Source organism: Pyrus communis, chromosome 6 (genome assembly GCF_963583255.1).
Source record: "Pyrus communis chromosome 6, drPyrComm1.1, whole genome shotgun sequence".
Lineage (NCBI taxonomy): Eukaryota > Viridiplantae > Streptophyta > Magnoliopsida > Rosales > Rosaceae > Pyrus > Pyrus communis.
This window is the reverse complement of record NC_084808.1, coordinates 19,334,075-19,350,255: the sequence shown is the minus strand read 5'-3', so window position 1 is coordinate 19,350,255 and position 16,181 is coordinate 19,334,075. Positions and strand designations below refer to the sequence as shown.

General features: G+C 38.3%; 3 protein-coding genes and 1 non-coding gene across 4 annotated transcripts; 2 read left to right on the top strand and 2 right to left on the bottom strand.

Moving 5' to 3' along the window:
• Positions 1-899: 899 nt before the first annotated feature.
• LOC137736177 (proline-rich receptor-like protein kinase PERK14) lies at positions 900-3,302 on the bottom strand. The gene is made up of 7 exons (XM_068475501.1): positions 2,871-3,302; positions 2,448-2,705; positions 2,157-2,283; positions 1,989-2,060; positions 1,726-1,909; positions 1,511-1,643; positions 900-1,289 (listed from the first exon to the last, which is right to left on the bottom strand). Exons 1-7 carry the CDS (start codon positions 3,036-3,038, stop codon positions 1,044-1,046), a joined length of 1,188 nt encoding a protein of 395 aa, XP_068331602.1. The 5' UTR covers positions 3,039-3,302; the 3' UTR covers positions 900-1,043.
• Positions 3,303-7,940: 4,638 nt separating this feature from the next.
• On the top strand, positions 7,941-12,948 carry LOC137737336 (probable serine/threonine-protein phosphatase 2A regulatory subunit B'' subunit TON2). Its single transcript, XM_068476785.1, has 12 exons — positions 7,941-8,271; positions 9,005-9,096; positions 9,279-9,341; positions 9,435-9,533; positions 9,664-9,822; positions 9,950-10,021; positions 10,184-10,316; positions 10,921-10,985; positions 11,112-11,187; positions 11,576-11,677; positions 11,862-12,051; positions 12,486-12,948. The coding sequence occupies exons 1-12, from the start codon at positions 8,133-8,135 to the stop codon at positions 12,724-12,726; spliced, it is 1,431 nt and encodes a 476-aa protein (XP_068332886.1). The 5' UTR covers positions 7,941-8,132; the 3' UTR covers positions 12,727-12,948.
• Positions 12,252-12,373, top strand: LOC137738538 (small nucleolar RNA snoR104). Its single transcript, XR_011068981.1, has one exon. It is a non-coding gene; the product is annotated as a small nucleolar RNA snoR104 (small nucleolar RNA).
• Positions 12,949-13,171: 223 nt separating the features above from the next.
• Positions 13,172-15,946, bottom strand: LOC137737338 (uncharacterized). The gene is made up of 5 exons (XM_068476786.1): positions 15,534-15,946; positions 15,322-15,441; positions 15,175-15,232; positions 14,804-15,057; positions 13,172-14,495 (listed from the first exon to the last, which is right to left on the bottom strand). Exons 1-5 carry the CDS (start codon positions 15,878-15,880, stop codon positions 14,426-14,428), a joined length of 849 nt encoding a protein of 282 aa, XP_068332887.1. The 5' UTR covers positions 15,881-15,946; the 3' UTR covers positions 13,172-14,425.
• Positions 15,947-16,181: the final 235 nt, after the last annotated feature.

The window sequence follows — 16,181 nt, the reverse complement described above, 5'->3', positions numbered from 1 at the left end:
GTCATCACCTCTTTGACTCGTTTTACCATTCGAATTTAGAAGTATTTCATGTTTGTATTAAGTTATGATCATTCCATGTTCCCTAAATTTTGTGTCATTTGGAGCCTTATTATCTAGTTGTGTCAAAACCCTAGTGAAATGTGAATGATCCACAAGGTTATAGGACAAAATTTTGAACCAGGACCTAATGGGGATCACCAATGCTAGATATTATGTGGTGTCAAAATTAATGTGCGAAGCGGGTTTGGTAAAATTGTACAGTTGGTGTACCTAGATAGTCCCTGTGTTGGGTACTCTTGAACTGACATTTGCTGAACGGAATCTCACCAGGACCAACTTTGGTGTTTATATTAAGGTATGAGACAAGCATCTTTAAGAACCAAGTATAGCCGGTATGCATCAACCTTATTTCGCTCGTATATTTTTGGTGTCGGTAGTTTTGGATCTAACTTACCTTCAAATGAATCTAAATTATGAAGAAGAGAATTTAAATTTAAGTACATAAGAGAAAATACATATCCGCTCTAACCAATGTGACTACGCACACATTTGCAAGTCTAGCTTAACTTTATGCTAAAGAACTATACAAGTCCTCATAATGTTAAAACTCATGATTTTTTATTTGTTGTGAACTAAGTGGGCAATTCTTAATCATACATCAATGTATAATGTATGATACATAGTATTTTTAATGAATCACATTCACGGGTTAAATTATATTTGATTTCTCAAACGCATACCATAATTTATTAAATTCAATAATGCATGTAATATATTGGTATATTTAGAAATTACGCAAAATTTTGTGACGTAAAACAGCCTTGGTACACTAGTACATGAGTTAGGTGTAACCCAGTACGAGATATTTGAAAGAAAAAAAAAAACTAGAACAAGATATGTTACCCTCACTTTTTGTAGTTCCATTGCTTATATATTGAAAATATTCTTCAAGAAAATAAGCAAGAGTGGAATTGATCATTCTAATAATAGTTTCAAACTCTCTTCCTCCTCCTAATAATAGTAAAAATATTTTAAAAAATTATTCAAGTAAATAGTACACTACCAAGAGTGATAGTATCAGTTCCCTCACCCATGACTGTTGTCATTGACATTTCTTTCTCCTGAATCCTTTCAAGCTCCATTACAACCATCTCCATCTTCGGCCGCCTTTTTGCCGGAAAACTCATGCATTGCAGTGTCAGCCTGATCAAGTCCCTCATTCCCTCTGCTGTGAAGCTTCCAGCTAGCCGGCGGTCCGCTAGGTTATTTGAACTCAGCCATGATTCCACCTTCACAATGTTCAAAATATTATTGAGAAGACAAATAGTAGCCTTTAACTAGCATATGTATAGAGACAAGTTATGTGACCACATCTCTTAGAGAGCGGAGATTCACTCCCACAGGTGAGTCTACGTTTAAAAGAGATGTGATCAACAATGTAGTCGATAAATGGGGTGCAAAAATAGTTTCATTTTATCGACAATTAAAGTGCATGCATGCTTATTCATACCCATTGAAATAAGCTTTCATTTGATCCCAAGAAGCCAATGTGCAAAGCCTCCTGTCCAGTTAGAAGCTCCAAAGCGAAAACCCCAAAGCTGTACACATCACTCATTTCGGAGGTAACCCCGGATGATCCAGCCCTATCACATGCATTGTTAGCTTCTGAATATGAATGAAAGCGCCAAAACAAAAACCGAGTTCATTCAGAAGGCATCGAATTACTCTGGATCTTCGAAAAAATTGACACTAGATGTGCGTGAAGGACCTGCTTCTTCAATCTTCTCCAGCAGTTTTGAGATCCCTGCATCTGCAACCTTAGCAGTGAAGTTCTCGTCAACCAATACATTGGCTGTTTTGAAGTTTTTGTGTACTATGGGAGGCTTTAGTCCGTGCAAGTGGGATAAACCTGAAAAATTAGAGGCTTAAAATCTTCAAACATGGTTCTTAATCTCTTCGTTTGTTATGGAGTTCCCATTCGATCTTACCTTTCGCAGCACCTAAAGCTATTGATAGCCTTTGCTTAAACTCGAATTTAGTTGATGGCTCCGATCTAGTATCTGCCACAAATTGAATAGCATCTGAAACATCCTCATAAAACCAGTACTACGCACGCGCGCGCACATATGATCAGTGAAAAAGGTAAAAAGAATTACCATATAGGTGATTGCAGACGCTGCCACTTGGTAAATACTCATAAACCAGTACTTGAAATCCACTTTCCTGGCAGTAACCGAGAATTCTAACTAAATGTCGATGATGAATCTCCGACAAGTATGTCACCTGTTGCCACATTGCCAAGTAATAACTTGTCACTATGAACCCCTGACACTATCTTCATTTTCCGCTTAGCAAACGATTGGTTAAGCAACTATGTACGAGCTGCATTATGTAATGCACATAAATATAGAGCAATATATTTCTTATTCTTTCCTGATCAGTTATACCTGTGAGACAACATCTTGTCTAGGAGCACCAGACCTCCGTTTGATAGCCACAACAGTCCCATCACGCAGCAATCCTTTATAAACCAGGCCAAAGCTTCCATATCCCAGCAGACTGCTTTCATCAAAATGCTTGGTTGCCTGGTCTAACTCCTCCAATGTGAAAAGCCTCGGCCCATGTCTTGCTTCCGAGCCTGGCCCACCCCTATTCCATTCCACTGACAATGGTGGGGAGCAAGGTATCAGAGTGATTAACAAACACTACACCCATCGATTAGCCAATGTAGCATAATTTTCTTTTGACAAATGCGATATTCAGAACTACTCTAATAACGAGAAGCGGGATTCAAATTTGGGTGCAAAGAGGCACACGCTGCCATGGCTAACTAACGTACATTTGCAGCTCATGTGAAAAAAGAAGAAGACAAGAGTCTTACCTATTGCAGATGGATCTGAGGAACCCGTTTCAGAGTTCTTGTTCGAAAAACTCTTGCAATGGTTCCTGCAGAACCACACGAATGCGATGACGACTACGAGCAAGGCAAGTGCCCCAGCGGCACCTCCTCCAACTATAGCAGCAGATGGCTTTGGCATTTCAGCAAGTTGGAATCAAGCAACTAGTCATATATGTGGCAGCACAATAACTTATAAGACTTAATATTATACTTTCAGTCTTTGGCACCAGAAAAAAGACATGGAAATTTGAATTTATATTGCTTGTGGGGTTTTGGTGCAGACAAAGAGCTGAGAAATGCTAACTGGCTGATCTCAAGAATCTACTTAGAAAACAAGAACTTTGGGAAGAATCAATGCTGCTAAAATCTAAACAAACAGATCAGAAAGACAACTAATTGCTTGTTCCTTTTTTTTTTTTTTTTTTTTTTAACATTGTGCCCCACTTTGTTTCAGCATCTCATCACAATGACAGTGAAGAAAGCCCCACCACTGAAGAACATTTGTCCTTTCAAAACCCCCCTCCCATTCCATCCCCCACCCCCTTTTTACCTAAGTCGTGGCTTTTCACACTCTCGTTTTCTTCTACACTTCAAATCTTTGTTTTATACGACGGTAAGAGAATAAAAGTGCGGAAATCACTTTGCTTAAATGTGATGAGGTAAGGGGGTGATTTATGAAACCATGTAGGGAAAGAAGGACTAAAGCAGAAATTATTATTATTCTTTTCTCTTACTGATGCTACAGTTGATGTTAGTTTATATTTGGCATTGCTGATGACAACAGAAAAACTTCACTTTACGTCACTGTAAATTTCAAATTTAATAAAAAGTTAGAAAATTGATGCATGGCAAAGACTTTTGTCAAGTAAAAGAGATGATTCAGCTTAAGTTCATACAAAAAAAAAAAGTAAAAATAAATTGAAAAATCTTTATGAGGCTAGTTGTGGGTTGTTACCTACTGTAAAATAGTTTGATTTTTACCATGAATATGCGGACAGGTTTGAGAGTGACCGTTGGACAGTGGAAGATATAATAATTAATGAAAAAGGTTCAAATTTAAAAAAAAAATTAATATGCTTCCGGATATCTTATACATTGAAATTTTAACTGTCGGATATCATATCCTTGATCAAGAATCTAACAATCAAAATCTCAATGTTATAAATCTCCGGAACATACTAAAATATTCGCAAATTCAAAGGAAAGATAAAAAGGTAGTTACATCAATCACTTACTGTACCAATTCCAACTCCCTCTTTCTCTCTCTTCCATGAATTCACTCCCATGAACATCCTTTTTGCCTCATTTTCTGTCATCTGATCTGGAAAGAGAGGGAGGGCAGTCCCTATATTTGTATAAAGGTGAAGTCCTCCTCTCTTCCTTTAGATGGGGTCATTTGACAGCTGATCCAACAGCACATTATATATCAGACCGCTAGTTTTGCAGCAAGAAAAAGAAAATGCTATCAAGTTTCCAAGCTACATGTCCTTGGTTTTTTATTGTTACACATTTGTGCGTGTATGTGTGTGTAGCATTTCTGTTTTGGAAAAATGGGGGTAGTCTTAAAATTTCTTTCCCTTTGCCTGCTTTTGTAAATATTTATATTTAGAGCAATTTGGTTGAGCTGTGCGGATTGTTGGTCGGGAAGGCTACTGAGCTGTAGGTCTCCTTCCATTTTATTAATTCAATTTGTTTGTTTTCCTGAAATTTATGTTTGTGTTGTTGGTTTGGCTGGAAAGGGAGAGAAGTGATTGGAAGGAGGGTTGTCATCTTGTGCAGGTCTATTTCACACACTGTAATAATAAAAGGGTTTTTGTCGGGAAGGCTGGATTTTCTTAAATTTGGCTTCTTGGTAGTCGGTGGTGGATTCAGTAAATTTTCCTCCTAAGAGTAAGATGCGGTACTTTATTTTAGTCAGTTGTTTCTACGAGACGTTTTGTTAAACATCTTAATCTCGTGACATTCATGCTTAAGAGAAACATTCGATGGACGTTGGACAATTTCGTGTATAACAATAGTGGAGTGGGGAGATTACATGCACTGGACCCTAAGTGGATCCGTAACTAGTAATGGGTATCTACGAACTTTAAAACAAGGCAATCACATTTGTAACACATGGGTTTACGAACCTGTTGTGTCTTTGTCTCTCGTCGCGTGAACAAACACCGAGACCAAAACATGTACTACAACCATAGAGAGAACCAACTGATTATGTGTACACAAGAAACCAGAAAGGAAAAGATACCTGCAGCAGCACCTGAACTCGAAGCCATCGCAGAAAGCTTTCAGTGATCCTTCTCTTCTCTTGCAGATTAACAAGAGCTCGACTCACATATAGGTTTTGGTCCAATATGAGTGTTTGTTTTGTGCGAAGAGAGGTCACTATATATATATACATAATACATATAGACTTTACCAAAACAGATTAGGATTTTCTATCAAAATCCTCATAGGAAACAAATACTTGTTTCCGTGTCTTGCAATCTGATCCCAATGCTAAACAAAATCCTTCTTTGTCAACGATCAGCATTCCTTTCATCAACAAGACTTTCTATCAAAATTGAATACCTATAACTGGTCCTAAAACTTCTCTATCTCATACTCATATTCTTACACCTGGTACACCAAAGTTTTACTCCTTGGACTCCTGCTTAAATGTTCTTCAGTGTCTGTGTTGCTGCTGCTAGGCATTAGGTCAAGGAGAGTCAAAGTGGTACCATAAAAGCCATGCATGCGTGGGAGGATTGAAATGACCAATGAAAACTGGCTGCTGAATCGCCGATGCAGGACCGTGAGCAAATAATCTATTACACATTTTAAGCCTTCTTTCTTCTTCTTCTTCTTCTCCTTTGTTTTATTTTTCTCATAAATCAAGACACATAGACCATATTTCTGAAAAGAATTTGACGCATTAAGTTATTAGATGGAAAACTGAAAGTGATTGTCATATGAACATTATGCAAGAAATTATTTAATAATAAAATATGTAAAATACTACCTTGTATCGAAGGAGAATAACTTGTTTAGGAGCATTCAGAGTCCGACATGTCATGTGCGATGCGTAGCAAAGCTTTTCTAATAGTATATTAATTTTATCCAACTTACGGTAGTTTCACTCACCGTAAAAACTATTCTGTTTGAAGTCCACATGATGCAACTTCGACAAATCCCACTTGGTAGTTGGTAGGTTTAAGAATCAATTGTGAATTCTATTTGAAGTCGACATGATGCAACTTCGACAAATCCCACTCGGTAGTTGATAGGTTTAAGAACCAATTGTTACATTTGCCCATGTGAAATTACAAATAACAATCACGTTGATTTGGACATGTCTCTTGGGCCCCGCTCACGATGTGAACCAACCACGGTCTCAACGTGGACTATTTGGACAAATAAATGTTGAATATTAAATGGAAAATAATTAGGCCTGTTGAGAAGTGTTTTTAAAAATGAAAACTAATAAAAATAGTTTGAAAATTTTAAATTTTAACGATAAAGACAAAATAAAAGGTAAAGCGAATATTACCAAGATTGATTTTTTTAGTGTAAAAATATGATTTTTTGTTAAGGTGAACAATATCTAGAGCTTTTCGTTAAGTTCTTTTTTTTTAAATAATTGAAAGAGCTTTTAGCGAAAATAATTTTGGTTTCTAAAAACACTTAATGTGCTCTTTCTTACACTTGTATTTTAATTAAAGATTGGTACAAGAAATATTTTCTCAAGAAGCGATTGAAGTCATTTTAGAATTGCTTTCAACCAAGTTCATTGTCTTTCTTAGTACAATGAAAAAGGGAATAAATTAAAGTAAAAATATGAATAAAAAAGAAAGAAATGGACCATTATTAATGAAAACAAGTCGTTTTGATTTTATTGGATGTCTCTAATTGGACGAGAAAAATATAATGTTTGTTCCACGCGAGTACGAGAGATTTATCGTTTTCAGTATGCTTCACAAGTTATATATGTTGATGGACTTTGTATAACGTAAAATGTTAAGTTTGTGACATTCGCAAGATTGCTCTAATCACTAAATGTAAGTGAATATGTAGAGCAATAGAGATAAAGAAGTAAACACAAAATATACGTGATTCCTTCTAAGTTGGGCTACGTCCATGAGAGTAGATGAGTTCTCATTAATAGTAAAGAGTTTACACAATACATAGGTTCAAGTATAATCATCATTAGTGAGTTCTAATGATGAGTTTAAGTACAATAATGGCATTAGGATTATTTGTAGGAGAATGATTTCCTTTTATGGTTGAGGGGAGGCTCTAGCTTCCGTCCGCGATTGATGTGAAACTCTAGAAGTTTTATTTTGATGTTAACACGTGTCATGTTGTGATTTACCTCCTAGTTGGACAGAAACTCTTGTGCTTTGGCAAAGGGTGCTTCAACACGAATCCTTCAATAGGTTCTTAAAGGTATGAAGTTAACCAGTGCTCATTAATTTTGGGATTGATGAAGTATGATACAAACAATGCTCCCTCAAGTTTCTTAGTGAAGAAAACTTCTCTGTTGAGGACTTGCAAAACCGAAGTCACTGAATAATTACAAAATTTATAAGTACCGAAGTGTAGTGTCATATAATGAGAGTCCTTCTAAGTCTCTAAGTGAGGAGTTACTGAAGAAGGTGCTTTAACTACCGTCGAGTCACCAGAGATCAAAACATTTTTGGTAGTGCTCACTTTTCGTTTATGTTTCAGCCCAAGGCCGTCTTTCTAAATGTTAAGCCTTGCAAGCCCACGACCTTATAAGCCCAGGATATTTTGAGTCTTGGACAATGCTTGAGATTTAATCTCAATTTCTTACTTCAGTATTTTTTTTTGTTGACAAACGATATTATCTACATTAAGAGGATGAGGAAGTGGGGCTAAGCCTCACAATGAGTTAGAAATAATGTAGTTCAAATTCATTTTTAACGAGAATTGAATCTAAAACCTCTTACGTATAAATGAAAAAGAATATTACTAGACCGTAGTAGTAAATGACAATATATCTTTAGTTTAGGTTAATATATCCAATCAAATTTTAAGCAACGAACGTGACCTTTCGGGTTTCAATCCTAAAGCTTAGTGACCAAGTCCTCTTTCCCAGTTTCTCTATATCTCCACTATACTCGGCAGATCAGAGCTCGAAGCTCAAAGCTAAGATTTTTATATATGCCCGTGGCAGCTAGGGCTTTGTTCAGCGAGTATAACCGCGCGCGGACTCCGAGTTGGTCCGATTTCAGCAATGTACAGTGGGTCCAGCGACGGCGAAGGCCATGAGGCCGCGCAGCGGAAGATCCCTCCGGCCTCCTCCATGCTCTGGGTCCGTAACCTCCGCCGCTTCATCGGATCCGGTGACGGACTCGGATCCGAAGCCCTCATGGGTATTTTCCTTCTCACCTCTCTCTCTCTCTCTCTCATTTCCATGATTTCTTTCAACTTTCCTTTTTTTCTTTTCGAATTTAAAGTTTTTGAATTAGGGTTTAGATTAGAACCATGTGTTACGCATTTGGGATTTTGCGTGCAGTTGGTAATTTATGCCCCCCTCTTTGTTTTAGAGATAATTAACTGTTATTAAGCTGTTTTCGTAGTGATTAGAACTTGCTTTAGGACTAATAAATCAAGTGTTAGCTAGATAAGATAATCGAAACAGCACAAATATGAAGGAAAAAGGTTTCTGCTACCTTAAAGTTTCAATTTTTTTGAAGTTGGGAGAATGATGTCAATTTATCAGTTCTTCGAATGGTTTTATTTAGGTATGCATTACACATTCTACTGAGCCAATGATTCATGTGTGCTAGCGAATTTCGAAGAGTTCAGCTTCGTTTTCTATCTTCGGTCTTTAATATGCAAGTGTAAGGCACCTGTTCATTGACTACTTGAGTCCTTCCCCGAGTTTTTAGTAGGTACTGGGTCGCTGTAATTTGCTTTTATGAGCCCTTCTGTGGGTGTGCACGCTTGAGATCGAAACCAAGTTTTTAGTTTCTAAACTTGCCAGTTGCTATATAAATTGCTGAGACATGCTCTGATGCTACTGAGGCGGATTAGTTCATACATATGCCAATATTCTCTGCCTGAGATTTAATCAAGCGTTTTGTATTCTTTTATTCCGTGCAGAGCTTGAAACAAAGAGAATCTTGCTTGATATTTTCAAAGAGAAGCAACAAAAAAGTGCTGAAGCTGGCACAATCCCGAGTTTTTACAAGAAGGCATGTAGTAGGATTTTTGTTGTATTTCAATGATTCTGTTCGTGGTTGGGAATCTGAGGAGGAAGGGATTAATTTTTCGTGATGGAAAATTGACAATCTTTAATACATTTTTGTTCTGAACCCTTCTAATGTTCTCTCTCCTTGGTCCGTTTTGACTTTGCACTGTCTTTCCATTCTTTCAGAAACCTGAAGAAGGATCTATTAGTCAGAGGGTCCAGGGGCTGGCAAAATATCGGTTTTTAAAGGTAATCATCCAGATTTTCATTCCTGATGATTATTGTTTTATTGTGTTGCCTAAGCATCTGACTTTATCGGTGGCATTTACGTTTGTTTTGCAGAAGCAATCAGATCTTTTGCTGAATGCGGATGATCTAGATGCTATGTGGGTGTGCTTAAGGGAAAATTGTGTGATTGATGATGCAACTGGTGCAGAAAAGGTCTCTGGTAACTGTGACATTTTTTTATTATCTGCACTTCAATTTATGGCTTTGATTAATTATAAATTTTTGGTTGCAGAGTTACTTATCTGCCTAATGCTAATAAGTTCCCTTATTTATCATCTTGTAGATGAACTATGAGGACTTTTGCCACATTGCCTCTGTATGTACGGAGCAGATAGGGACTAAATGCCGGCGCTTTTTCAGCCCTTCAAATTTCATGAAATTTGAGAAAGATGAACAGGGAAGAATTGCCATTCTGCCCTTTTACCTTTATGTGATGAGAACGGTGGGTATAATTGATAATTAATTCCACCAGGCTTTTTCTTGCATCCTTTTGAAGACTTGAAAGTATGCAATATATGACTACTGAATTGTGCGAGTCTCGAATGCTATTTACTATTTGTTGCTTCCAGGTGTCACTTACTCAAGCTCGAATTGACATGAGCGAACTTGATGAGGATTCTGATGGTTTTCTTCAGCCTCATGTATGAACTTGTTGCAATTTTCAGCATCTAAGTGTTATATTTGAAAGTTGAGGTTTTTTCTTTAGCTACCTCATTTTTCTGTTTTATATTTAATAGATTTTTTTTATGCATTATCTTTTTCCATCTTCTCTTATTATTGTAATGGTTTTGCTCTTTCTTCAGGAAATGGGAGCCTATATACGAGGCCTTATACCTAATCTAGCGCAATTACGGGACATGCCTTCAGGCTTTAGTGCAATGTATTGCCGCATAGCTGCACAAAAGTTCTTCTTCTTTTGTGACCCTCATAGACGAGGTTTGCCAAAGTTACACGTCAATACCTATTCATTTATTGCTGTTATGTTTTGCATTACAGTCAAAGTTCTAAAAGATGCTAGACACTAGTCGGGTGGTGGATTGGGGCCTAGCGCCTAGGTAGCTAGGTGGACTAGGCTAATTTAAGTAAACTTATTATATATTCTATAAATAAGTGTCTGCTTATACTTAAAAAATACATAACTGTATTGGAATACAAAATTGAAAAATAGAATGATATACAGAACATATTGAAAACATGGGGAACCAGAATATAGTAAGTGTTAATCCAAGTATTCAACAAATCTATTACAATTTATTAAAAAAATAAAATGCAAAATGAAAGTTATCTATTTTCTGTCTAAGTGAGTCGCTGCGGGCGCCTAAGAAGGTCTAGGCGCCCTTTCTTAATTTTCAAACGCCTGCCTAGAGCCTAGGCAGGGGCCGGGCGGATATTTTTAGAATAGTGATGACAATATATAAAATCACAAGCCTCTCCACTCATTGCCAATAGGTTTTGGGTTGGATGCTCTAACTTTAGAAGATACCAGATTTTAAATTCTTTATTTAATGGTTGAAAAAAAAATATTATATTTTTCATACAGGAAAAGCCTGCATAAAGAAGGTGTTGTTGAGTAATTGTCTCCAGGAACTAATGGAACTGCACCAGGTAGGTAGTGAAAGAATTTGTGAAAACTTGCTATGTTATAAATTGCATCATCTTCATTAGGTGTCAATAAGACATCCAATTCTGATCTTATGCTAACTATATGTCCTGAACTTTATTCTATATTAGGAAAGTGAGGAAGAAGTCACTGACAATGAGCAAGCTGAAAACTGGTTCTCTTTGACATCCGCCCAGCGCATATGTGGTGAGTAGTTTTCACATTTAAACTTTCATTCCATGTCCCCGGGTTCCATTGGCATTCCTCTTTTGCTGTTGTTAAATGGATTGTCTTGTACATGTGGCGTATTTATGCTGCTGTTAAAGTGTAGTATGAGGATTCCATTCTAGAGTGAGATGATTATCTGCAGTCTTGGCTTGCCATTACCTTGTCGTGATTTCGTTTCACATTCTTGAGTCTTGAAGTCATTATTGTGTTCTAGATATATTCCCAACACAAGAATTTGCCAATGTTAAAATCCTAGGCTCAGTATGGTAATCTGTACACTCAAGCTCAAGATAAATGTGGTGATCATAATTGAAAACTTTAACACTACTGTAATTCGATTGCTGATTGCAACCCGTGCTTTCTGTAGACATGTTCATTGCTCTAGATAAAGATTCGAGTCAATCATTGAGCAAGCAGGAACTTCGAGAATATGCGGATGGGACATTGACTGAAATTATCATTGAAAGAGGTGGGCCTAGAAAATTTGAATCCAGTGTTTGTACTATGTACATGTTCATTTACTTAAAAATGCTAAGGAATCAATATGGAATTCTATTTCTGGGGATGCCCCCATCTGATATATTATAATGCATTTTGTATTTACATTTTTAGATTCGTTTATTCATGCGTTGCATTTGATATGACCTCAACAGTGTTTGACGAGCACGTTCGGCGTGGAAAAAGTGGAGGAAGTTCTAGGGAAATGGACTTTGATAGTTTTCTAGACTTTGTCCTGGCCTTAGAAAACAAAGACACCCCAGAGGGTTTAACATATTTGTTTCGATGTCTTGATCTTCAAGGAAGGGGTTACCTTACAACAGCTGATATACACTCTCTTTTCAGGTAAATATTCTTCTGTTTTTGACTTGTTTGTGGGGGACACTTATCAGAAACCCAAAAGAAAACGAAAACTTTATTTGGTGGTAGAACTTCTGTTGTCAAAAGTTTGTTCTGTGCTTTGCTTGGCTGCTGGTGCAAAATGTAAGTATTGCCTTTTGCCATGATCTGTGTAACCAAGCAGAGCCAAATATGGAAGTAAAGAAGAGGAGCATCCGAAAGTCGGGATGTTACCTGATACAAACTTCCTACAGAAAAACCTCTCTAGTATTTTCCTGCTTGCAGTACTTGAGCAATATCTGCAAGTCTCAGATTATCAGAGACATGAATATTCTAACGAGTTTAACTACTATAAATTTTTTAATGCTATTTGCTTCAGCACTGATTCCTTTGTATGTTGTGTCAGCTGAAAGATCTTATCTCGTGGTTTTGTGAAACAGGGATGTACATCAGAAATGGATCGAGGGTGGAAACTACGAATTGTGTATTGAGGATGTAAGGGATGAAATCTGGGACATGGTTAAACCAGCTGATCCACTGCGGATTACATTGGCTGATTTACTAGCTTGCAAACAAGGCGGCACTGTTGCCAGCATGCTCATAGATGTGCGCGGTTTCTGGGCACATGACAACAGAGAAAATCTTCTCCAAGAAGAAGAGGAACCAGAAGAAGAATCGTAAATACACTAGGAGGACTCGAAAGGTTGCCCCTTTGGCTACACTAACAAATTTAGATGGATTTTCTGTGTGTTTGGTTTTTGGTTTTTGGTTTTTTAAGTTTTGTTTGTTGAGGAGATGAATTGCCTTGAACTGTAGCTATCATTGTAATATTGTGTTAGTTAATGTGAAATGTAAAATAACAACTATAGCTAATTGTTGCAAAATGCAGACGTCAGTACCTTAGGGTTAAGGGTATAGTAGCGGCCTGGGTGATTCTGAACTTGCTATGTACGTCATAGAGTGCTGTTGCACTCGAAAAGTGCGTTGTTCATCGCATCAAAGGCTGGTACCATCAGGACGGAGGAGGAGATTGAAGCATTGAAGCAATGGAGGAAAGTAGAGCTGACAAAAAATGCTTAAAGAGAGTGCCTTCAACTGCAGAATTGACAATGTCCTGGATCAAACTTGAAGCAGCGAGTTGCAATTAAGTTGCAAAAACTGAGGGTGCATATGTTCTAATACGTGGGAGCGGGGCTTAGAAAAGTTTGGCTATTGTCAACCTTTCTTCTGTGCTTTGCTTGGCTGCTGATGCAAAACGCGATTATTGCTTTTCGCCATGATCTGTGCAACCCAGCAGAGCCAAATATGGAAGTAAAGAAGAGGATCATCCGAAAGCCGGCATGTTACCTGATACAAACTTCCTCCAGAACCATGAGTTGTATAGAGGATGTAATGGACAAAATCTGGGACATCTGCAGGCGGAAGCATTCTCATTCTATAAAAGCTTCATTCCGACAATTTAACTATGGTAATTTACAAATTTAACATAACTAAAAAGAGGTCTTAGTCCTCCAAGACCGAAATTGTCCCATAAAATTCAATTACAAGGATCACAATGCAGCAGTAGGTTTAATACAAATTTTTGTGACTTCAAAGCGTTAGGCACTTTTACCCGTTTCGTTGGTTGCCATGGCGTTTGCTTGATATGGCAGACTGTTGCATTTGGAGATTTTTAACTTGCTGAGGACACAAGGGGTTGCAGGAGAAAGACCCACGAGCATCCAACCTAGTACTGATGATAGCCAGATTCGTGTGTTGCGCTTGATGATCTGTATTGTGGAACCCATGATTGTCAGTTGGTTATTTGAGAAAATAAGAAACACCGGTGCCATTCGCATAGGATATTTTTCGCATTCTTTCACAACTGCAGATCAGGGCCTTATAATTTGCTCTCAAGCTTCAGTCATAAGCAGGATATCCCAATGCCGACGGTCTGTCCTCTTCACACTATCCCATAGACACAAACATCTCACGAATCTCATGACGACAAGGACCATGTAACTCAAATCCCTTTCCTTTTACGTAACCTTGTTGCTTGAAGAAAGCAGAAGCTAATCATTGTGCCAAACAAGGATCCACTAAGCAACTACAGCAGCTTGCATGAGATTGTGAGCTCATAAGTAAATCAGGCCCGCTTCTTGAATCCTTACACTAGCTTTTGGCATAAAAGAAACTTCAAATTTTGTTGCAGTTAAACATTAAACCCCTCGTAAACCATTGCTCTTTACATTCTCTAACGACCCAGCGGATGCATCACGTGACTTAGCTGAGCAAGCAGTTGGCCACTTTAACTTCCCTGTTGAGGAGTCCCCCGATATTCACACAGGTGTTCCAATGTATAGGCAAGATCAGAAATTAGTATCAAGTTTCTCGCCAAAATTCAACGCAAGCTTTTATACTCAACCACTGCGTCATAGGTTTCCATGTTGAATGGACTCTCTGCAAAACATCTGAAGGGAAATTGTTTCCAATTAGAAAGCATTTACAAGCGAAGCACAAATGGAAACTAACATACTTACACCTCTAGGAGTGTCTATAGAGAGATCTATTTAAGAGAAATAAAAAAAGAGTTTCGGTATAGACCTACTAAGGTATGCTGCTGCATCTCACATGATAAAGATAGCCTAAGACACCAATGTAATATGGAGCTCGCACCAAACACAAATGACATTGAACAAAACAAGCTGATGCAAAACCTTGATTCCAAAATGGCAATAAACAATTGAAAAACTACGAAGCTTTTAAAGTCAATAATTACCTTAACTCGTGCCAAAACACGTCAGTTCGATCAACTAGAAAAGGGCGCAACGACGCAAGGGGGTCACCTCGGACATCACACTGTCCTGGAAGGACCTGATCCTTATTTTCAAGGCTTGCAATGAAGAGTGAGGTGGCCACATGAACAATAATAGATGGATCTCCGTCTCCAAGAAGAGCCTGCAGCTCCCTCCGAATCCATGGCTCTATTCTTTGCAAGATTCTCTCTTTTACACCATCGTTTATGGGTACACTCTAGAATTTCAAAATCAAAATACTCAATTCAATCAGTTTACCATTTCTTCACTAATTAGTCATTCAAATTTCAGGATATAAATTCGAACAAAGAGTGAGTAACAGCGATACACTAACCACTTGAAGACGATTTCTTGAAGCCGAAGGAACAGCTTGCAATCGTCTGTCATATACACTGCTTCCAGAAAAGAAAAGTTCAAACAAAATCAAAATAAACCAAGTTCGAAAAATTAGCAAACAATAAAATTCAGTGTGAAGTGTTACCTAGCTCGCCATTGGAGCTTTCTCTCCGCAACCGTATCAGGACCGACCGATCCTGGCCGTCCAAACGATCGCCGCCACGGCATCGGCCTTGATCGCCGCCGTTCACTACTACTCACATGCCTAATTAAACACAAAATAGCAAAATTTGAGCTCGGAATTGCAAATTTAACGAAACCGGTGGATCAAAAACTAAAATGTCACAAAATTCAGACCTTGGAGGATGCTCTTCGTGTTGAAGGCCGAAGCTTCTAGCACTAGAAGTGCGATTCAAAGGAGGTAAATGTTCTTTGTGGAAGCTTCGGGAAGAGAGGCTGATTTGCGAGAACCAGGAGTCGAAGTCGGCGTTGCAGAGAGGGCATTTTCGTCTCAAATTGCTCCACTTCCGGATGCAACGGACGCAGTACGCGTGGTTACAGGACGAGAGCACCGCTGCGCTGCGAGCTTCCACGGCAACCAAGCATATTGGACAGTTTTGCCCTCGGATTGCCGGCAATATTACCCTCCGCAGCCGCTTCTCCCGGCCGCTTATCCTCGTCGGTTCTCTTAACGAGAAGTCCATCACGCCTCTCTGAAAGAGTCTGAAAGAGGAGAGAGAAAGAGAGAGACACGGCCCGGAAAGAATGACAATTTGTTTAAAGGAGATCTGAAGTATTTATACTCGATATTCGTGGGTCTCCGGTTTTGAAATTTGGATTTTTATGACCGGTTGTAATGTAAGCCCAATACCCTATATTAGAAGTTCTAAAATACACTAAGCGCTAGTTGGGCCTAGCGCTTAGATGGTTAGGCTAGTTGGACAGTGGGTTGGGGCATAGCGCCTAGATGGCTAGGTGGAGCCTAGGCGGACTATAATGATTTAA